This window comes from Callorhinus ursinus, unplaced genomic scaffold (assembly GCF_003265705.2).
Source record: "Callorhinus ursinus isolate GAN/ISIS: 27379988/994484 unplaced genomic scaffold, GSC_fseal_2.0 scaffold9, whole genome shotgun sequence".
NCBI lineage: Eukaryota > Metazoa > Chordata > Mammalia > Carnivora > Otariidae > Callorhinus > Callorhinus ursinus.
The window spans coordinates 22671921-22695448 of record NW_027397071.1 but is presented as its reverse complement, the minus strand read 5'-3'; the positions used below and the strand labels follow the sequence as shown (position 1 = coordinate 22695448).

The 23528-nt window shown below is 50.3% G+C and overlaps 1 protein-coding gene across 6 annotated transcripts in view; it reads right to left on the bottom strand.

Annotated features, from left to right (window-relative positions):
• Window positions 1-23287, bottom strand: part of ABCA4 (ATP binding cassette subfamily A member 4) — a 132285-nt gene extending 108998 nt beyond the window's left edge. The window contains exons 1-6 of one of the 6 annotated variants that reach the window (XM_025872229.2): window positions 23024-23287; window positions 15207-15300; window positions 14056-14197; window positions 12062-12201; window positions 6562-6689; window positions 1974-2171 (exon numbers count right to left, since the gene is read on the bottom strand). In XM_025872229.2, the coding sequence (XP_025728014.2) occupies window positions 1974-2171; window positions 6562-6689; window positions 12062-12201; window positions 14056-14197; window positions 15207-15300; window positions 23024-23242 (921 nt within the window). In that variant the 5' untranslated portion in view covers window positions 23243-23287. Of the gene's footprint in view, window positions 1-1973; window positions 2172-5127; window positions 5174-6561; window positions 6690-8227; window positions 8771-8792; window positions 8876-12061; window positions 12202-12490; window positions 12575-14055; window positions 14198-15206; window positions 15301-23023 lie in introns of those variants that run through there. The other 5 variants (XM_073896279.1, XM_073896282.1, XM_073896280.1 and 2 more) reach the window with 5 other exon arrangements.
• Between the last annotated feature and the right edge of the window lie 241 nt (window positions 23288-23528).

Below are 23528 nucleotides of genomic sequence, written 5' to 3'. Positions count from 1 at the left end.
TGGCCTTTTTGCTTTTCTCAGGCTAAGAGTTCAGTGAGGGTGGTAGGGTCATGGTTGGAGCCTCAGCCTCAGCATAGTGCCTGGCCCCTTTGAAGGCACCTGGGTCAGGTTTGAGTGCATGAACTCACGAACAGAGGTGGTGAGCAAGCACACAGGATATGTCTCCGGTCAGGAAGGGCGACCAGCCAAAGTTTTCCTCTGGTTTCTGAACTCTAGCACTTGTAGAAGGAAAGACTTTCTGGTCTTTCTTCTCTGATAAACATTTGAAGCCAGTGATCTGAGCTTGGTTCCAGCCCCTAATGGAAAGTTTTGCCCAGGTCTCCCTTGATCCTGCTACATCCAGAACTGCCTTCGCACTATTGCTGGTCATGCTCCAAGGGTACATTTACCTATACCAGCAGCCAAGGTACTTCAAAAAGAGATGCGTGACCCTGCCTTTTTCCTTTGCTCAGAGGATTGCACTATCCTGGGTGCCCAGGGACATTAACACCTCCCTGCAAACACAGGTACTGGTCCCCAGCTTTGTTGGTGTTCAGCTGCCCAGCATAAGGGATCTTTATTGCCTTATTCACTCTTATGATTCTGAAAACAAACCAAGGAGTGCATCTAAAATTGACTTCCTTTTGGAATTTTGGACAGAGAAATTTGAACCACATGCCTTTGTATTCTCCCTACAGCACGGGGAGCTGAGGGGGATTTTCTCGGTTCCTGGGCTCTCGGTGGTGATGGCTTACATAAGTACTACGCCCTCTTACCATTCTGGAGACCCACCCTGATGAGCTGGGAACATTGTTGAGTAACGTTCCAAGGGAAAGTCACGTTTTGAAAGGAATCAAGTGTGAACTCTGCCAGAAACTGAGGGGTCTTGTTTTATTTTTGTTGGTGTTGTTTTTAAAAGCCTTCAACTTGCTTTGTAAGACAAGCTGAGAGTGGGTTTTCTGGGACTTGAGAGAGCAACCATAAAAAGGTAAAACACAAATTCCTGAACCAAGTTCTCCTGACTGACATACCCTACAACACAGTTTCAGAAATTAAAACGCAGGTATAAGAAAAAAACAAAATTGGATCCTAGAAACATTTTATAATTATAGAAACAATATGTATTTTTATACATATCACCTTCTCTGAAGGATTCTAATTTTGAGTGTTTCTTAAAGCATGGCCTACAATGACCTCCACTGGAATCACCTAAGGTAACAGGGCAGATGAGTCTCTGGAGATGGCAATTTGGAATTTGCATCTTTTGTCAGCTTCCCTCATGATGTTCATACATTCTGAAGTGTAAGAACTGCTGTTCTTTACCTCCTTTTTATAATTCCCTCTCATCCTTCTAGCAAGAGAGGAGGTATTATCAGGTCCCAAGAAGTGTGTCTGAGATGCAGTTCTAGAACACAGGGTTGTGCTAGATGAGGGCTTTCCAAATTTTTGAGACTACGAAATTTTCTGTTATTCTTTTCTACCCGGAAACAGTAACCTTTGTGGTCAAGAACAGACCCAGAGTGTGAAGCTCTGATTTATTAAAATTTATTTAATGATTTGCACCTATTTTTTTCCTGCCATTCTATAAAGTATTATATTTGTTATATAGATGAGTGATGGGGCCAGCAAAGGTCAACTGTCTTAGGAAATAGTAAATAGGGCAGGGAGTCAAACCAGGCCTTCTCCTCTGCACACTGCTAGAGGTGGTGGAGAGGATTTATCCCACATTGGGAGTGGACGCACACGTGCCACAACCACATAACTAATGGTGAACCTAACAGTGACTCCTGGGTGCCTGGGCCACTGCTTTTAAAAATATTATCGGTCAAGATTCCTTGGGTCTTTGGAGCCTGGAGCTTCCTCAAGGACTGTCTTGAACACCAGGCTCATGCCCTCCTGACCATCCATTCATGAGTCCCCGATGACTTGTCACCGGGCCCCATTGCACCCAGGAATTACCTTCCAAGGGGTCAGCAGCTAAATATCTCCCTTACCACACGGAAGAGCTTGAAGAAGTCCACGTTGGCGTACAGAGTGTCTTCCACCCACTGTAGGGTGCCCTGGGAGAGGGAGCACATAGCGTCACGCACTGTCTGTGCCCCGTGGCGCTGGCTGAAGATTATGAAGCGCTTCAGGAGAGCCTCGTTGCAGGCGATGTCCTTCAGCATCAGGTCTGGGACTCCGTGAGCAAACTGCAGGGAGGAGAAGCAACATTGGAAACCTCCCTGTGGTAGGAGAAGACCAGCCACCCCAAAGGCGTCCGTGCCCTAACCCACAGAACCCACGAATCCGTTATGTTGGAGGACAAGGGGAATTCGGATTGCAGATGAAATTAAGGGCGCGAATCAGCCGACTTTAAGAAAAAGATGTTATTTTGGATTATCTAGGTGGACCCAATGTAATCACAGGGGTTGTTTACAAGCCTGGCAGAAGAGGGAGGTAGAAGAAACAAGGGCAAAGTAATGTGACATGAGAAAGACTTGACTGGCCACCGAGGGCTTCGAAGATGAAAGGAGGCCACCAGCCAAAAAGTGTGGACAGTCTTTGGAAACTGGAAACGGATTTTCCTCTAGATCCCCCATAAGAAATAAAGCCCTGCCAACACCTTGACTTTCAGACTTCCAACCTCTAGAACCATAAGATAATACATTTGTGTTTTTTTTTTTAAAGATTTTATTTATTTATTTGAGAGAGAGAGACTGAGAGATAGTACGAGAGGGAAGAGGGTCAGAGGGAGAAGCAGACTCACCGCTGAGCAGGGAGCCCGATGCGGGACTCGATCCCGGGACTCCAGGATCATGACCTGAGCCGAAGGCAGTCGCTCAACCAACTGAGCCACCCAGGCGCCCCCATTTGTGTTGTTTTAAGTCACTAAGTTTGTGGTGGTTTGTTACAGCAGTCACAGGAACCTAACACACTCCCAAGCCTCATTTTATCAGAGAGCCACTTAAAATGTGAGCAATCCATTCTTAGCATGATGCTAAGGTACCATCAGGACCTACTCCCCTGAAGCTGAGGACAGGGAGTGGCTAGAATGCATCTGGAGCGATGGCAAGTGACCAGCCCCCTCTCTCGTTTCTCAACAGATTTAGCAAATAAAAATCCTGGATGTCCTGTTAAATTTAAATTTCAGATAAACAATGAACAGTTTTTAGTATAGGTATGTCCCCAATAGGGTCCAAATTAGACATACTTATGCTAAAAAATCATTCATTTATCTGAAATGCAAACTAAACTGGATAGTCTGTATTTTATCTGGTGACCTCAACTGCTGGATAAACCACATCCTATAGCTCCTGTGGAGCTCATCGACAATGACTCTTGGACAATGAATCACAATCTGCATGATGGCCTCAGAGACCAAGGAGGCCACAGCCCTTGCCAGAGACCCTTGGCCACCTAGTACAGTAACTGGCCTCCTGGAGTCTTGGACTCACAACACCCAAGTACCATGAACAGGTTTATGGGCTTCCCTGACCTCTGGAGTCTCCCCAGGACCTCCAATTACGCAGTTCTCAGGGCAGGAGAGCAGAGCAGGCTCAGACTCTACTTACACATCACCCCACCCCCACCTCCCACTACATGAGGTCACGGCTGACACTGGGTTGGTGTGGACTCCCTCAATCTCAGGGGACTGTAACTGGGTGCATGTTCCAACAGAGCCTTCCTGTTTTGCCCACACACCGCTTTTTATCCCCAACCCTAATCCCAGCGTCTAAAACATTCTGAGGCAGAGGGAATCAATGAGCTCACTTTGTCCAAACCTCTAATATTCTAGGGGAGAAAAGTGATGGAGGAGAAATTACACAGCAGGCTAGTGGGAAAGCTGGGACACTATGAAGGTCCCGGCTCCTTCTTTCACACAGAGACTCGTGCACTCAGTGCCCATTCACTGAGTCCCATTCTGCAGGGACTAGAACAGTTACTGGGGATACAGACAAGATGATGAGTTTTCTGCTCTCCAAGGAGCTTCCCGGCTGGCTGGAAATGCAGGCAAAGCGGTTAAGTGCTAAATTGAACGTAGTGAAACCAGAGCACAGAAGAAGGAGTGTTAAGAATAGCCAGTGTGTTTTGAGTGTTCCCTGTGTGTCAGGCACTGTTCTTAGTGCTTTACATATGTTAATTTTTTTGACCCCCATAACAGTCCTAGGCACTTTTACTGTCTCCATTTTACAAATGAGGACACAGAGGCACAGAGTGGTTATTTAACTTGCCTGAGGTCACACAGTTAACTGTGTGGCCTTGTTGAGATTTGAACCCAGAGCTTGTGCTTCATCACTACCCATTAGCTCTTCGCTGAGTAGGGAAGTAGGAGGGGGCAGAACAAAGAAGGGAGGGTTTATGAGTGATTTCACTGGGGAGGCAACACTTAAGCTGGGCCTTGAAGTAAGTCCAGGAGTTTACAAGGCTGGGGTTGGGGGTGGGGTGAGTGATGAGCCAAACAACTATTTCCCTCTCATCGTCTAACAATTTCCTAGATGGGGAGAGAGGTACTCGGATGCCAGGCAGAGAGGACCCAGGAAGGGCATGCAGTCCTGATGAAGAACAAAGTCCCATGTTTGCTGAGACTGACCTATCAGAGACCTGTAAGCCCCATGTGGCTGTTTAAATTTAAACTAATCAACATTAAATAATACTTAAAATTCAGTTCCTCAGCTGCACTAGCCCCATCTCAAGTGCCTACCAGCCATATGTGGCTGGTGGCTATCCTCTTGGACGGCACGGAGAGAGAACACTGCCGTCGTGGAGGAAAGTTGTGGTGGACGGTGCTGGTAAGGAGTGGCGCAGTTGGTTGGAGACCCGAAGGGGTGATGGGGAGGCAGGTGCAGCTGGCGACCATGCTGAGAAGCAGGGAGGGCACAGGGCCCAGAGGGAGCTGGGACAACACGACCAGCCTCTTCCAGCAGCAGGAGCTCTGGGCTTCCTCTTAAGCTCTGACGTTTGCTGATCAGGGAAGCACCAGCTAATCAGAGCAAGCAACACCACATAATAGCACAGCCCAGTGACACTGGCCCCTTCTGCCCACATGAAAGGCTCAGCTCTGATGCCAACAGCACAGCAACTAAAGCTCCAAATGTCACGTCAGTGGGGAACTGGAAAGAAATTTCCCCTAAATTCCTGCCCTTATCTCCATCTCCCTTTTATTACCAACTGGAAGTCATCACAGGCATTTCCAGGACTTCAGTTTTATGAGCTAAGAGAAAGCAAAGGGGAGAATGAGCCACGGATGCCGCCTCCGCCACCCCTCCCCCAGGTGGGGGTGGGAGGGCGAGTGGAGCAGGGCAGCCAGGCCTGAGTTCAAGGGCCTGGGCACTGCAGGCACTGCCCTCCAAGGGCCCTGACACACCGTCTCAGGGCCGACCCTCAGTCCCCTCGTGTAGTTTCAGAGAAAACCTCAGAGACTGAGAAGCCAGAAAAGCAGGTATGGGCTTCTTCACTGCTGCGCAGGGAACCAGCCCAAAAACCCCTTTCAACAGAGCTGGCCCTGCCCGGGCGTGTGGGGTCCCCCTCCCTCCTCTGGGCTCAGACCTTTATCTCCGTACTGACACAGGCCCTGAAATTCTCTGTTTATGTCTCAGTCTCCCCTGAAGTCTGGAGGAGGTGCAGACCTGGCCAGGAGAGGCGGGAGGGGTGTCTGCACTATCGGGCCGCCGCTTATCTTGCATTCTCACTGTGTTCCTCATGCCAGGAACCCGCACGCCCAGGATGCTGGGCAGGAGCCGTGAGGCCCAGAACTTCCACAGACGGGAAAGTCATGTGTTAGTGGTAAAAATGCTCTGAACACATATAGGAGATTATGAAATGCATGAGATAGATTTTGGGGGTCATGGCTCCATAGAAGGAGGAGCTTGCCTGGCACCGAGAAGAAAGCGTGCAGGAAATCAGAGGTCTGTAACCGGGGTAGGTTAGCTCCGTGCACCCAGACACTGTGCATGCATGGCCCGTTTCTCACACGGGAATTCTCCTCTCCCAGCTCTTCCCACGGCTGCCTTCTGTTCAGGCAGCTGGGCTCAGATACCACCTTGGCAGGAAGGCCTTCCCTGACCATCTCATTTCAGTCTGCCCCCATCCCATGCCTCCTAGCCCCTCCCTAACTCCCAGCTCTGCCAGATTTTCCTTCAGTACCTATCTTGACCTGGAGACGCTCCGTATCTTTGCTTATTTGATGATTGCCTGTGGTCCCGGCTGGAATGTAAGCTCCCAGAGTCAGGGGTTTGCCTATATTGTTCACTACTGTATTCTGGTACCTAAAATGTCCCTAAATATTTGATGAATACATGAGTAAACCTCAGTTTCCTCAACTCTAAGAGGATTCTGAGCCACGTGTTCTCCAAGGTTCTTTCCAGTTATACAAATGAGCTGTTTGAAGTGCTGCCAGGTTTTGGGCTGTTTGGGAATCCTATGCCAGGAAGCCTCATTATTTCAAGTGACGCCCCCCCCCCAGGTATTTTTCTGAATATTTGGAACAAATCATGGGTTCTGAACGTAAAAGTGAGAAGGAAAAATAATGCAAGTTCTTCCCTGTTTTTCTCAGGCTCAGGGCTCACCCCTCCTCTCCAGGGACCAGTGATATCCACCTACCTGTTCTGGACGAACTTGGGAGTTGACCAGAAGGTAGACAACTGAGTCAGACAGGCCAATGTTTTTCATGAGAAATAGTGTCAGTGTTTCTTCATCTTTTAGGATATCCCGAATTCGTATCCCTCTTCCTGTATATGAATGAAAGAACAGGGTGTTGAATGGGGAATAAGTCAAAAAAGGGAGAACATGTAGAATCGATAGGAAACATTTCTAATTGGCTCTCAGCAGAAGGCTCTGTTCTTGGGTTCCCTGGGAGCTTGGAGGTCAGGGACCTGCCAGTAGGCTGTCACCAACGTAGTCACGGCATTTACTGCTGACGCAGCCAGGCAAAACTTAGTGAGAAGGCACAGAAGGTGGAAAAAGTTAGCTCAGGGCAGGAGAGGGGTCATCAGATGCATTGTGGAGTTGGTCCAGAACAGTGACTCTCAACCAGATGCGGGTGAGGAACTAGAATGGGGCAATTTTGTCTCCCCTGGGAATATTTGGCAATGTCTGGAGACACTTTTTTTTTTAAAGATTTTATTTATCTATGAAAGAGAGAGAGCACATGAGAGGGGGGAGGGTCAGAGGGAGAAGCAGACTCGCTGCCGAGCACGGAGCCCGATGCGGGACTCGATCCCGGGACTCCAGGATCATGACCTGAGCCGAAGGCAGTCGCCCGACCAACTGAGCCACCCAGGCGCCCTGGAGACATTTCTGAATGCTGCAACTGGGGAGGTGCTACTGGGTAGAGGCCAGAGATGCTGGTAACACATCCACAATGGACAGTCTAACCTCCCTCCCCACTACAAAACAAAGAACTGTCTGGTCCAAAATGTCATTAATGTTAAGGTTGAAAAAGCCTAGTCTAGAATGAGAGGGCATACATGCTGTGTCCACACTGTGTTGTCATGGGGTAGAGGGCTCTTCCTGGCATTTCTGTCATCTCAGCTAAGATTCTAAGCTTGGTGTGCTGACATGGACTAGGAGAGATGGGCCTGTTTGGGGCAAGAAAAGCTTCAAGTGGGAAAGAGGGGGTGGTCTACTGCCTGGACTGATAATTTCGTGCCCTGATCAGCCCCAGTCACATTCTCTCTGGCTTCCCCCAGGATATACTAAAAGCAGAAATTTTTTTGTAAGGAGGCATAAAGGACTCCTAGCCGTTAAGGTAACCCTGCGGTCAGTGATTGAACGATTTGTGTCTGTACTTTGCACACCTCGCAGGGATATTGTGAGGGTGACTCGGGGTAAGGACTGTGAAATGGCTAACTCCCAGGCCTGAAAACAGCGAGCCCCCTCCATAGATGCTTGTTCTCATTGCATTAATATTTTGACGCCTCCCAGGGGCTTCACCGCCAGGGTACCCACCTCCGTTGCCTGCTTCCAGGGCCAACACTCAGCCTCAAGTGGGCCACTGCCACAGTTCACGGGGCGCTGGCCAGCAAAGAAGGTTACAGGCCCAGACTCTTAGGAAATCATTTCAACATTAAGGGAAAGCGTCTGGGTTACATGAAAGTGCCCATGTCTACATCCCAACTCCGCCCAGGAGCCTGGTTGACTACTTATCTCTTAGCTCTTCTTTAATTAACTCTAATTATCAAATGTCCCTGCTCCTCCCTGGTCCTAACACCCCAGCACCCCATCTTCTCTCCCCCAAATTCTCCCTTCACCAGGCTTGGTCGCCTACCTTACCCCTCTGAGTGCTTGACAACCTTCCCTTCTGTTTTTGGGTTGTGCCTTTCCCTGAAGAGCCTGGTCCAGATGGAGGTTGCTGCCAGTTTCTTCTTCAAGGGGGTGGGTCAAGCCCACGGGCCTGCCCACACAGCTAGGGCAGGGGCACCAGTCCTGAGACTCTGCTCCACAGCAGCATCTCTGGAGTCGTGCCACCAGCCAGGCTCACCGCCTTTCCCACAGGGAAAGCCGAAAGGCTTCAGGGGAACCCGAATACAGGAGGGAGCCCTGTAGCAGGAGGGGGTCTGAAAGGGGCTGCTCTATTTTATTCTTGCCTTCCCCTTTTCCTGATAACATAAGTCATGTCATCTTCCAAACCCAGCTTCCTTTCTTCCTTCCCCTGGATGCCAGCTCAGTTGTTCTTCTTTCCCCAATCACTTCTCCATAGTCAGCATTATGTTATATACCGGCCTCAGTGACACCTGGGATAGACACACACACATACACACACACACACACACAGTCTCTGGAGAGTAGGGGGCTATGGACCCTGCTTTCATTATACCGCTCCCTCATCATACCTAGCAATGCTGGGCACACAGATGTAAGCCCTTGAGGTCACCTCTCTCTGACACCCAGCATGAGAGCGTGACATGGAATCAGGGCCTCGATAAATGACTGTGGAATGACAGGAGGCACCCAATAAATACCTGTTGTCGTGACCTGAGAGTCGGGACCCCATTTGACTGTTTATCAATTCGTTATTCTTTAACTCAGTCACCTGACCTTCCGTACGGCTATCTTGCTGGGGAGGGTAGCCATTCCCCCCCCGACTCACCCAGGTGACTGGGCTGCCATGGCCCTAGGGGGAAGCAGCAGGAGCGTGCTGGTTCCACACACCTGCAGAGGGGTGGGGACCACCCTGTAGGGAGAGTAAGAGGTGGCTGATACCAGACAGAAGCTCCACTAGACTCCCGAGGGAGAAACGTGAACTGGGGGCCTGAGGAAAGAAAAATAAATTTTGTTTAAAATGTGGTTCTTCTTGTTCGCTTCCCTGGGAAGAGGCTGGGGGAGGGGGCTGCTGAGGCCCACGGAGCTGAGGGGAGCTGAGGGTTGGGGTGGGAGAGAAGCCAGGAGAATGTGTGGGGCTCATGGGAAGAAGGGGTTTGAGGTTGAGTGAGAGACCACAGTGCTTGCTTGGGCGTGAGAGGGGAGGGGGCTTCACGTCTGGCGTTTTACCATTAATCCTCCCCTGCTGAGAATGCTGTAGGACAGGTTTGCTAGGAAAAGAGAAGGCCGCCTGGGTCAACCGTCGGCATACTTTCCCAGGTGACTGGGGACTGAGAGGCAAAAGCACATACCAAATGACAGCCGCCCACCTCGTTCTCGAAGCCTTTACCCTCCACTGGGGCTTTGGGCCAAGGATTCAATGTTCACAGTGAGCAAGGTCCCCAAGTGACCCTGGGATGGACCCTGATAGAGTCTGCCATGTTGATGGTGGGCCTCGGTCGCTGGCCTGGAATTCCTTCAGAGACTTTGGGGATGGTCCCCTGTCCCCACTTATGGCCACCGAGGTCAAGGGTGCTGCAGAATCTTTGTTCCCAGCCTCCAAATTCCTTTGGGGAGCCTTGGTTGACCATTCCCCGCCCCCCCCCGTCTCCCCAGACCTCTGAAGCTGGTCTCATTTGGAGAACTTCCCCCACAGCCCGAAGGCCAGCAGAAGGCACCACCTGTATGCCAGTTCAAAACTAGTTCTGTGTTGGGGCTGGGAAGCAGTGACTTCGGTTCTCACGTACACACGGTAGAGACCACAGAGAAATTGTGGTTTGAAATGACTTCCTTTACATTTCCTCCCAGCTGGACTCCATCTGACAATGAGACAACCAAATGAAATGTCTGCCTCATTCCAGATCCCACTGGATGAATGGGGTAGGCAATCACTCCCGGGGTCAGACAGCCCATCTCATCTGCTTCTTTAATCCTGGAAAGCAGTGCTTTCTGGTTGCTGCCTCTCCCCCAATTTTCTTACTACGAAAATGCTCTTTGTGCCCACACCTTAGAAAGTCCTTCAAGCTTGAGCTAAGTAACTCTTCTATCCAGGGCAGCAAAGAAGGTCGTGTTTGTAATCTGGTCTGCAGAAACTTACTCCATAAAGGACATGTGCTACTATTTTTGAGAGAATTAAAATGTAGTGCAGTCACCTGAGCGTGCCATCTGAACATACTCCTGTCCTTCACTGCTCCCAGACGGAGAGAAGGGGGAAGGTGGCCGGGAGGGAAGAGGGTAATATTCTCCTAAGGATGGTTTCCCCTCCAGACGGTTCTGCACTCTTAAAGCCCCCCGCTTCCCTCTACCACCCTCCCCAAGGTCTGGTCACTCTTCTTTTGGTCCTTCCACTTCTGCTCTGGGAGCCCTCAGCGTGGGCACCCACTCTGACCCACGTCTCCAGCTGCATGGGTGAGGACCCCCGGAGGGCTGATTCATACCATTCTCCCACTTCTCTTGTTCGGAACCCTGAACAGGAGCCGTTCTATCCAGCCCCTCCCATCCCCTTGGTAGACCCTTGGCTCATCCCTGTCATTCTCCGAGGCTGTCCTGAGAATAACTGCCGCCCATCCCTACCCTAGGAATGTAGGCTGCATGCAGCATCTCCAGACCTCTTCCTTCATAGCCTCTGAGCCGCAAGGCTTCACAATCTTCCCCGCACTGGCAGTCTTTTCTCCCACTGCGGGACAGCAGAGAGCCTGAGATTTCTGGCAGGGCTTTCTCCCTCCCAGCTGCTCGCTCATCTGCCCTCCTGGGGATGGCGGGGGGTGGAGGGGTAGGGGGTGCGGGGGAGGTTTCCAGCTGGTGCCCAGGCCTCTGCTACATCCAGCCCTCACTGTTCCTGAGCCCAAGTGGCTTTCCTACCCTGGTGCCCAGCTCCTCTCCCTGCCCGCACGAACAGTGACCCAACAGCCTGGCCTCTCATTCCTTTGGGCTCCTCATCAGCTCAACCTTCAGCTCCACCCCCCTTCAGCCACCGTGGCCACACCCAGGGGGGCTCCTTCTCACCGCTCCTGCTTGCCTTCGAAATCCTGAATCCTCAGAGTTCAGTCTTTGACCGCAGTCATCAAGCCCTCCATCCCGTTCAGTACCCCAGTCCTCAAGCAGGATCATGGAACTCCCAGAGACCTCTGTTCCCTTGTCCCCCCATCTCCCCCAGGCCATTTCAGTACTTCCGGGTTCCCATCTATCCTTATGCAGCCTGGACCCGATGCTGCCTGTTTTCCAGTCACCACCCTCAACCCCTTGCCTCCTGGACCTTCTGCAGTACCTCCCTAAAACCCCCAGCCCTGCAACCGCTCCCTCCACACCTGCTATGCCTCAGGACCCGGGACGCTGAATATCCCTGGAAGAAATGGAATGATCGTTCATATTTATGCCATAATAAACATATGCACTCTGACTTTCCTGGCCCGTTACTTGGCATTGCTTCCACATGGTCCTGGTTAGCTCACTCTCTAGTGCTCTATGAAAATGCTCCCACACCTTTCCCTTCTCCTGCTTCCAGACTTAACTTAGCCTCACCCTTACCAGAGTGCAACCTCTCTAGGCATTCCCCTTTCTGTCTCTGGACTTGCTTGGAATGAGAACTTTCCCGCCCTCCTCGACTTCCTAACTTATAAGCTGATAGAAAGAGGAGTCCTTACCAAGGTGAGCCTCATGCCACCTCTAGAGCCATTCCTTCCTGCCTCCTCTAATATCTTTTCCCACCAAATCTCCTGCTCTTTCCCATGCCTTTGGTCTCTCTGACGGGTGAGGCAAGGGAGAGGCAAGTGATGGTTGAGAACATGCAAGCCCAGCATACCTGCAACTCTCTCAGGGTGAGTCCGGAGGGTGTCCATGAGTTGAGACAAGGTTTGAAGTTCCTCCCAAACATGGCCAAGGTGCTGCCTCTCTGGTGCCTTCATGAGCAGTTCTTGAAAATCTCGAAACACCCTTGCCAAGCTGTAAGAAAGACAAAGCTTCATCAGTAAAGATATCGTTGTCATTTTCATAATAATAATAACACTGCTAGTTTTTAAGATACCACATGCTTGACCTAGGTATGACATTACCAAAGAAGACGGCCAAGGAGAAAGGACAAAAGGCTTCATTGTACTTATAGGCTAATAGAGCTGGTGAGCAATTTGTTCAGTTTTCCAGCTTCGGCGGGGCCAAGTCACCTCCTAACCCCATGCTCTGTGTGTCTCCTGCCCAGAGAAGCCTTAAGCAGGATGACATTAGAAGATGGTACCGGAGGTTCTTCCCAACTGTTGCCACTTCTCTGAGACCTGCCCTTCCAGCCATCATAGGCATGGATAGCCATGCTTAATCCACAAGTTCCTCCCTGCGAGCACACGTGCGCACGCACACACACACACACACACCCTCTGCCGTGGCTGACTGGATGAGGGAAACAAAGTTGAATCAATCAGCTATGTTCCCAGGAATTTGAATGTTATTCAACGATGCTCTTCCAGTTGCCTGAGGCAAGGTGCTCTGAATTGGGCAACCAGAGCCATTGTGGGCATTGAGAAGCAGGGACATTGGTCGGTGGAGAGAGGTAAATATAGTAGATGTCCAGCAAGGGACAGAGGCTGAACCCTGCCGGCCCAGCCATCCAGCTCCTGTCCCGCGCCTCCTGACGCCTGCCTGGCTTCCCCTGGCTTTGCAAGAAGGTCTAGTGTCCAAATCATATATTTCCTTCTAGAGCTTCAGCTTGGAATGGGCTTCTTTGCCCTGAAAGCAAAAGAACCTTGAATAAGCCTGTATTTCACCTGTAATGAGAGTGTGAAATGTGAAACCCAGGTTTCCTGGTTCAAATGCTGAGTACAGCTGGAGTCTGAAGCCCCCTTCCCCAACTCCCTCAGGTTCTAGACACTACCAGTGCCAGTCCCACAAAGCCCCAGCTAGCCCCCACTCAGGTGTCTCCCAGGCTCCCTGATCCCACTGTGCGACCCCATGCGATCTCTATGGACGGGGAGGTGTTCCTTCTCAGGCACCTCAAGGGGACTCAGGCTGAAGTTATAGATTGCAAGTTAGAGTCTCCAAGCAAGTGTTTGCAACCCTGTGAGCTCAGCTAAAATGTCACCTCCCTGACATTCTCAGGAAGACCGATGTTCCCTCTTCTATCTTTCTATATGCCAAGGATTGGCAAACAGATACATATTACAGGCTTGTAGGCCGTAAGTCTCTATCACCACTACTCTACTCTGCCACGGCAGGGCAAAAGCAACCATAGTTTGTTCCCGGGGGGAAGGCTACCTCTGAGCATTAGGCTGATTTGCCAAATGTCCCTTTTCTTGAGTCAAAATGCAGGTTTGTCCCAGAGGAATTATATCCAGAGCTACTTTAAGGAAAAAAACTGGAGTAACCAAATATCTGTTTCCATCTGACCTAGTGTTTATATAAGGATAGTGAAGCCCACTCCCCAATAAGCCCTTATTGGTGTCCCTTAGGTAAACTCAAGATCAGCCCGGTGGGTGAAGGATGACCCTGTGCACATCCCTGAGCCTCTGTCTATAGGACATGCTCACATCATGTTCTTTCACCTCCTGCTCAGAAAGGGAATTCCAAAGGTAGACTCTCTTCCTATGGGATTTGACTTAAAATTAGACCCCAGATGAGAGATCATTAACCTGGAGTCCACAAGTCCCCTGAAATCTTATGCACAATGTAATGTTTTATGTGTGAGTCTATTTTGGGGGGAAGAGGGGCCATCAGTTTTCATCAGCTTCTCAGAATGCTCTTTAGCCCCCCAGGTTAAGAACTAATGCCCTCAAGCCATATCCTAAGATTTTGGGGAGTCTCAACACTTACATGGAGTTGTTATAGTTTGACACAATTCCAGGAGATTCTCCCGGGGTGGGACTTTGAAAACAAGGATTGTTCACATTGCAGAACATCCCCTGGAGCCACGGCAACATTCCTGCTGAGGGCATCGCCTTGTTGGGAAAATGGCCTTGAAGACAGGAAATGAAGACAAGGAGTTACTTATGGAAACCATGCGGGATGCCGCTTCTAGTTGTTGGGTCCTCTGCAGGAAGGAGACCAGCCCTCTGGTGTTTTTCCTTCATTCATCAACATTTAAGAAACAGGAGCATCTAATATATACCAGGCCCTGTGCTGAGTACTAGAGACAGGGTCTCTCCTCTCAAGCTCCCAGTGCAGTGGGGTGATGGACAAATGTTCTCCTAGAGGCATGGAGGGCAGTGTGGAGTGGGCATAGAAGGGGGGACGAAGGAGGGATGTTAGCTCAAGATGGCTCCACAGTGTTGCTCATGCTTTAGGAGAGGAGGTTCATCTACTCCTTCCACAACTGTTCTTATGAGCACCTACCCCAAGCATGCAAGAAGGTTGCAAGTTACGGGCTCCTTTGGCAGTGGCGGGGTGGGGGGGGGGGGTTGAGGGGATGGGGGTGTGGGGGGCAGAGAGAACAAGGTAAAGAAGCAAGAGTTCGATGGATAGGAGACTGAGGAGCAGACAAGACCGCAGGAGCAGAGTATAAAACAGGCATTCACAGGCTCATCCCAGGTCCCAGGATACCTCTGTGATCCAAGAAATAATATGTTACTACACATGGCTATATACTACCCCTTCTCATTCTCGTCTAGCACCGTATATTTCATTTCCCTAAATTGGTTTCCAGAATATTTTAGGGAACCCATTTATAATCTGCTCCCTTTAAAACTAGTAAGAGTTTAGGTATAGAAAACAAAACAAAACAAAACAAAAGGACCAACAAAAACAAAAACTAATTTCATAATGCTTCGGTAACCACATACAAGTATTTGCAAAGATGTAGGACTAAAAAGTTCATTTGTATCATGCTGATGAATCTCTGTTTTTTGCACTGGAGGCAGGACATGATGATGAGTAGAGCCAATCCTGGCACCCCAAACCCCCAAGATCTTTCCAACTGAAAGGTTTGGACCTCCAGGCTTGCCACGGCTCCCCCGCTTCATGCTTACATTCATGCTGGCTGTAGAGTGGGTTGATATTCCTTAACCAGATCAAGATCAGAAATAAAGATAAAGGCCATACAAGTTCCACCACAAAGCGAATCTGGAAAAACAAGACAAAAAGATCAGTGATGCTAAGAGATTACAGGAGACACACCCACAGTGGACGCACAACTCAGCACGTGTCTGTGCAATAGGGTTTCGTTGTGGTATATTTCCTAAAGGACTTCCTTTTCTCTCTCCCTCTCTCTCTCTCTCGGAGAGAGAGAGCCGGGGGTGGGGTGGAGGGGACAGAGAGAATCTAAGAGAATCTTAAGCAGGCTTCATGCCCTGACGCAGGGCTCGATCTCATGACGCTGAGCTCATGACCTGAGCCAAAATCAAGAGTCAGATACTTAACCGACTGAGCCACCCAGGCGTCCCAGACTTCCTTCTCTTATTCCCTTTCCCTCACTACCTCTAACCTGATATATTAGACTCACAAGACTTTGTGTCCATCCGGGTTCTACTCTGCCTCTATTTCAGGAAACTGCATTAACACAGGACTTTCATCAAGGACCAAGATGTGTGCTTCAGTACTTCTCCCATGTCGCTGTGCACATGAATGCAGATTCTGCTCTGTAGGGTCCCACCAGCTCTCACATGTCTCATGAGCTCTTTCCGCCCCTCCCCATTGCCCTGCTTTCTTCTAGGGCGCACTAGATCTTGTATACGTGGTCACTGAATGAATGAGCAAAGGACTCTGAAACGCTGTGATCCATAGCAAGGTCAACAAAAATCTGGGTTTACCAACGTCTTTCCAGCCACAAGTTTCTCATTGCTTAAAGGAAGAAAGAAGGGCATACTGCTGTCAGTTTTTACAATACTGGCAGAGGCTGCTGATAACAACCTATGGTTGAACGCCAGAACTGAAATTTAGGTTTGACTTAAGAGTTTAAGGACTCTTGACTCCAAAGGAAGGGGCAGTTGGTTGTTGGAGCCGCATTCCGTGGCATTGCACATGAGGGCGTGGGTTGCAGGTGTGGCATGGTAGCTGGGGAGGAAAGGGAGGAGGGGGATGTGATTTGGGGAATGGAATAACTCTTCTACCCAACCCCCACTCCAGAAACCTTAGGAAGGAAACTCCTAAGATCTGAAGGAGGACTTGTGCCACTGGCTAAGAATAGAGACTTAATACATAGACCAGCTAGGGGCCATTTGCATGGTCTTTAACCCTTTGTCATTCCTTTCAAAGAAATGTACATAAATGCTCAGTAAAGTGGTAGACACCATAACAGGGACTCAGTAAAGGTTTATTCCTTTCCTGCTAGTAGGGTCTGCTGGCTACAGAATTACTGCAAATTGTAACATAAAGTGGTTGGGGTGGGGGGGCAAAGATAATGCACTGAAGAAAAAACAAAAAATGTTTAGGGCAGGTGGTGCTTATGCAGTTGTAACTTTTTACTCAGTGTTTTATTCAAAATATGTCAAGGGAAGATATGTTAGAGGAAACACATCAAAATATTATTATATATTATACATGATGTAGATTTTCCTTAAGGCACTCACTTTGCAGGGTTGCCCTGACACATGCTCCTACAAGATGGCAAAACATCAACATTGGACAATCCCAACCAGTGTTACAGAGACTGACCCCTGGCACACTTGATAGCCGTTGGAATGTTGGCAGTTCCCCCCAGGGCCAGTAAACCGAGGGGGAGGAGAGGGCTGAGCCTCTTCCCCAGGGACCCTATCTCACTGTTAACACTCTCGCCCTTACTAGACCTGCACAGCTGTTCCCACAGCACTTTGCCCGTCCCTTGTCTTATCATTCATCGTAAATCAGGGTCATTACTCCTTCATGGAAATGGAACCCTCACTGGTTGTGAGCTGCCTGAGGGCAGGGACCCTGTCTATCTTGGTCACTACTGTGATTCTAGCACCCGACACAGGGCCAGCTTCATAATAGGTGCCCCATAAATATGGAATGAGTGAGCCTTTGTCAAGGACCAGTCTAGGAGACTCCTTGGGAAGCTGGAGGTCAGCGACACTTTGCAGATTTAACAAACCACACCCCCAGAGGCATGTTCTGTACACGGGCTTCATGCCTTCCATCCCAGGTCCTTCTGTCCATGAGTAAGATCAGGGAGCAAGTCTGGCAAGATCACAGGGTGAGGGATAGGAGCAAGCAATGAAACCGGAAGTCGTTGGTGCTGTCTTCACCGAGGAAGTGAGGCAACCAGTCCAGATTCCACACATCTGATTCTTCCCCTTAAGACAATTGTGTGCAACCTTGGCTTTCTCCCAAGTCAGTCTGCTTCCTTCCATGTAGCAATGTCTGTCTGGGAGTAGTCTGGTATGTCAGACGTTTGGGATTGGGAAGATCTGGGTTAAGAATCACTTTCGGGCTTGTTTCATCACCAAGGCTCAGTTTTCCTATCTGTGAAATGAGACTATTTTGTCCTTCAGTATCCCCTAAGGGTTGAATGTGTCAGTCCTGTGGGTTTTATCTGGCTCTGTTCCCTATTAGCTGTATGACTTTGGGTAGCCCGTCCAGTCGCTCCATGCCTCGGGACCTCATCTGTAACATGGGGGCTGGTACCAGAACCTGCCTCCAGAGCAGAATCTGGCACAAGGTAACATTCAATAAACACAGGCCCTTTATTCCTGACCCTCACTTCCCACAAAGACCACAGGGACGCTGTAGGTCACAACACACAGTACCGGCTGAAGAGCAAGGGGGTTACCATTAAAATGACCTGCAAGCTCTTAGGCCTGCCCCCCACCCCCTCACATTCATGTTTTCTCCCCTTCTCTCTTTCTGGATTCAGAACTGCTCATTTGCCAGGTTGGAAACATGGGGCTTCCTGAGACACTGACCACTCACCAATCCCTGCTCCACCTGTTCTCGGGGCTTGGACCAGGGGAGGGATCAGCCAGCCTGGCCTCCCTGTCCCATGGATAAAACACCCAAACCCAAGCTGGTGCACCTCACCCTCTTTGCTGTGTTCCTCATACACTTTCTCCTCTACTCACTCATTTGTTCCTGTATTTTTGAAGTATCTGGTCTTCGTAAGGCATTGTGATTTGAAGCCACCCCTCAGTGGGGGGGGGGGGACCAGATCAGAATTCTTATTCCTTCCTTCATTCTTTGGCGGGGCCTAGGACGAGTGTGGCCTTGCAGGTGTCCGCCTTCCCCGCCTCTCTGAGTTCGGGCTGCTGGTTCCACCCCAGGTCCCTGCCCCTCACTTGACCACCTTCTTTGAAGGCAGCTCCCAGGTGGCTGCTGGCAGGAATCAGGTGGGGGGAACGCAGGCCATGCCCCACATCAATTACCCAGGTTTCTCTGGGCATGGGACCTCAGGTTGCTTTTTGTTTGTTTGTTTCTAACACTTCCCAGGTAATTCCAATGTACAGCTGGGCTGAGACCCACTGGAATAGGTTGTGCTTGGTAATCTTGGACAAACGTTTGTTGAGAGGTCCGTGTTATTGTTCTAACTCTGCAAGGGTTTGTTTTGGAGGGGCTGCATTTCGCGCTCCCTCCTGCACAAAGACCACCGGCCGTTCCTATCCAGCCAGGCAGGTCCTCACAACAACCTCTCCCTGTGGCCCCCGCCCGAGTCGTGCTCTGCATCCCCACCCCAAAGCGGCATCCTTGTCCTTGATGCTAAACTGTGCACAGGCATACCCCAGGGAGAAATTCCACAGCGTAATTAAAAACATGTTTTCAGGGCAGCTCTGACTCCCCCCACCCTTTCCCTTTAAACATGTCTGTAACTTTAATTAAGCCCAGCCAAGGCTCAGAAGGGGCCGATGGAAAAAAAAATTTTTTTCCCCCCAAACTGGTATTTCCTTGTTCTCTCTCTCTCTCTCTCTCTTTTTTTTTTTTGCTTCCCCTCCCCCTCTCTTTACCATTCAATCTACACGGGGGTGGAGGGGTTGCAGGGAAGGGCAGAGTTGTGCTTGTTGTTTTAAATCTCAGCCAGCTAGATTTCCTTCCCTCCTAGTCTGTTTCCAATTTAAAGGTGGGTAGCCGAGGCTTGAAACGGGGCTGTCTGAGTCTCCCTCTGGCACCCACAGCCCAGCCAGGATTCTTGCCTGGATGAATACAGACCCAGGAGCTGGGTATGCTTGCGGCAGGCTGCCCACCCTCCCTGCACCCTCCCAACTTCTCCTTGCCTAATGCTGGGCCCCGGACCAGAGCCTGCTGCCGCACCAGGTGTCCAGGACGCCCCTCCTCTCGTGAGTCCTCAGGCCTCCCCAAATATCCTGGTCTGACATGGAAGCTGGGACAAGGGGATGACACCAGGGAGGCCCGACACTGTGAGCTCTCGGGGAGAGGAGGCACACCCAGTGATCTTTATAAACTGCCCCCCCCCACCCCGGCACAGGGCCTGGCCCATGGCAAATATGGGCAGGGTATATTCATCCAGGACGGTGCGGAGAGCTCTTGTCATGGGAAGTGCCCGTTCTATGGCCGAACTCCTTGAGAAGTCTTCTCTCACACTCTCCAAACCCCATTTCTCTCCTGAGCCCTCAGAACTCATCCTCAGCGCCCCCCCCCCCCCCACCCCGCTTCCTTCTCCACTGCTGAGCACATTATGCTGTCAGAACTTTGCGCGGGCGCGACCCCCCTCCTCCACCCGCTCTGAGTTCCCCGAGAGTGGGGGCTGCCTCTAACTCAGCAGGCTGTCCTGGCTGTATGGGCCGACCGTACGGCCCAGGTCGCCAGGTCAAGTGTGAGATTACGTGTTTTACCCTGGTGCCGTTGTTCCTAGTACCACTTTTCACTTTCAAAACTGCCCTGGTTTGGATGATAAATGAGACAGCCACCCTGCCTTTGCAGGCTCCACGACCCCAGTGTGGGGTAATGGCCACGTCTGCCAGCCCCACCAGTCACTAGCCTCCGCTGAAGCCTCACTGATCCCATCAGTCCCCACGGGGACGCGAGTGGTAGCTCTCTCATGGACCTGAGGTGACAGTACCGTGCCAGACACTTAGTAATACTTGGTAAGTGTTAACGGAGGAAGAAAATAAAAAGGAAGGAGGAATGCAGAGATCTAAAGATTTTCATCTTACGCCCTCAGGGATTGGGAGAGGAGGAATGGGGAAATTTGGTATCTGTTTTGCCCTTGTTCACAACAGTGAACGCCCAAAACCCTGAAAGTTTGAGAAGGTAAAAACCTAGGGGTTGAGTTATGGGTTAGGTGTGTTGTACTTTCTTTAGAGTAACTATTTTGTTGAGGCAAAACCTTCCAGAAGAACCAAAAGCTTAGGGAAGGAGCTACGGACCCCTGTCAGAGCTGCTGGGGGCTGTGGAAGATGCCTCCATCTTACTCAGACATCCTGGTCATTCCCATAATATGGTGGCAGTGGGCAAGCCGGCTGGAGGCACACCAGACGGAGATCTCAAATTGCAGGCCAGCAGGATGGCATCAAATGAATGTCAGCCCAGACCAGGTCTAATCCTGGGAGCTTCCCCCAGCCAGGGTTCTCAGCCGGGGCGGTCCTATCTCACCACAGAGAGGCTGGCAACATGTTCCCTCTGGAAGCACACTGCGGGAAAGACGGAGTCCCTGGACAGGGTACACCCGCCAACACCAGGGAAAGGGAGCAGAGCCAGTGAGGGCCTCTGAGCCAAACCCTATCTTTGGAAAATAGGGTTATTCTCTGTAATAGCAACATGCTTGCCACAGAAATGGAATCATTTCAGCAGGTAAAGTCCTCAAGGGTATTGTTTGAGGGCCACAAAGAGCACACTGAGAGTAGAACTAAGTGAGAACCTTAATTTCTTACGGGAAAGAGAGGGAAAAAAACAGTTGCAGATTGGATTTTCCTTGGCATTTCATTGACTGTAAACACCATGTGGACAAGGACCATGCTTGTCCTGTTTGCTCTTGTGTACCCGGCACCTGGCACAGTGCTTAGTGATTATTATTTGTTGATTGAAGGAACACATTAATAAATACATGAATTTAATAGTGAATCTTGCTTAATTTTGTCTATATTCATTCTGGAAGGAAAACTCATGGAAGCAAGGGATTGAGTGTCTGATTACTGTTAGCACTTGGCTCCTGAGGGCGCCAAATAACTTCAACACTAATTTGAAAATCAGAGTAGCTTTGACAGGGAAAGCAGCCTGAGGACAGCGGTGTTTCCCAAGTCTGAGGGGGTCCTAACTTGGCTTCTCCCTGCAGCCTCCCTAAGTCCTATCCCAGTGACACACAGCAGAAAGGACCGACCACCTGTACACATGGTTGGATTATGTCCTTTGCTATTTGCTCTTTTCTGGGCTAATGATTAAGCTATTGTCCCTCCGCTCCAAATCTAGCCAGGGTCCCTCTTCGTGGGACTGGGTGGGAGACCCCAACAGCAGCCTCACTGCACCCCTCCCTCCCAGGTCCGAGTTAGAGCTCCACCAACATCTCTGTGTTTCCAAGTGCTAAGAGTTCCACGTTCTTCCCTTGGTTCCCTCAACCCTAGGGGTGGAAGGTACATCCTACACTTGTTGCCTCCATGTTACCTTGTTTGCTTTCACCCACTCAGTGACCAGCCTTGTACTCAGCTAACACCTTTTTATATTCCGGATTCTCTCTGACTGAACCCTGACCAAGACACTCAATCACAGGCCTTCAGATGCTCTACCCGTCGGCCCCCTTCTTCCCTAACATTTTTTCCAACGCCCAGGAAAACCCTGCCCGCTTGTAAAAACCCATCTCAAATCGAGGCTTGGAACAAATCCATTCTCTTCATCCTCATAGCCAATCTTCCTCCCTGTCCTCCTTCCAAAATCTCCTGGCCTTGCCTGTCTCCTGTTTAATCTTAGCTCTACTCACCCCTCCTTCCTTCCCCTCTTCCTCTTTCAGCATCTTTAGTCATTTGGCGTCATTTGGTGTTTGCAAGACTGCAAGCTTGTAGCAAAGTGCATGTTTCCTTATAGGTACATATTCACTCCTTTCCAAAAAAAAAAAAAAATTAGAAGCCAATTGGCATTTGCATGTACACTCTTGGGGTCCTCTGATTGCCTATGGCTCTTGCCGGAACTTCTCAGGGGATATTTGGCTGGTGCTACTTTTATTGCTCCTGGTCTCAAAACACTTCAGGTTTCCCCAGCCAGACTAGAAGTGAGTTCAGGGTAGAATCTGTGTCTTTTGTTTTTACACCCCTGGCCTAGCCCAGCCCTTATATCTGCTTCCTGAGCGGGCTCAGTTAAATGTCTATGCTGGTTGATAAGTTATTGTATCTCACTGAATCTAAGACACCCTCAATTGCAAGATGCACTGTTATTTTTTTGCACACTAGGAAAGAAACAGATGTATCTAGTTAAACTATCACTTGAGTGTGAGCTGCATCCCCATGTCAGAAAGGTGAAAATGTGGGAATGCCCCGTGTACCTCATAGAATCAATGAAACATAGTGTCGTTGGTCTGGGAGGCTCTTAGAGAGTGTTGTTTTCCTTTGAGCCTGTTCTTCAGGGCTTCGGATCTTCCCACAGCACCGTATGGACGCTCGAGGGCTTGTGGGCTGGACTGGCAGGGTTCAAAGCCAGGGGGTGGGGGAAGGGAGGGCCAGGCAACGGAGTCATATGCAGGGAGGGCAAGAGAGGACCATACTGTGGCCGTGCTGGGCTGCAGGTGGAAAGTGTCCATCTCTGGACAGAGAAACAGGTCTTCCTGTGAAGGACACTTGTCGGAGAGGTTCACGGAGCAGTCACCTAACCGTTGCTTCAGTGCTAAATGGCAATGAGCCCACTGACAGCTCACCTTCCCCGCCCCCACCCCACCCCACCCCCTCCACTGCTGATTTGCTCCACACCTCACTTTGAGACCACAGACTGCACTTGTTACCTTTTGCCTTTTCCTCAGGGTCCAGTTCTTCCAGAGCAAAAGCTGGATCTGTCTCACAAAGCCCATGCTGGTGACCGCACGAACAGGAGATCCCTCGGAGCCCCCCGTCGGCAGAGGGACAGGACGGTCGTAAATGGCGCTCAGAGCACCTCTGGCTCTGGCGCGGGCTGCTGTGTCCTTCTCCGGGGGATTAAAGGCTAGTTTCCCCCTGCCAAGCATAATCCCTTTTAATTCACGTAAGCCCTTTGTTGAGGAAAGCAGGCCGCCACTCTGTTGGCTCCTTCTTAGGAAGAGAAAGAGAAAGCTGAAGACCCGAGTGGCTGGGCATTTGGCAAATGGAGATGGGGGCATTTCAGGGGGAACCTGAGGGAAGCATGAGCCCCTGTACACACGGACAGAAGCTACGAGAAATTCGAGGCGTGCGGGGACCCTAGCTTCAGTGGGTCCTCCGGGCAAAGGCACCCAGGTGAGGAGCAGAGTTCGGGCTGAAATCGCACTTGCTTCT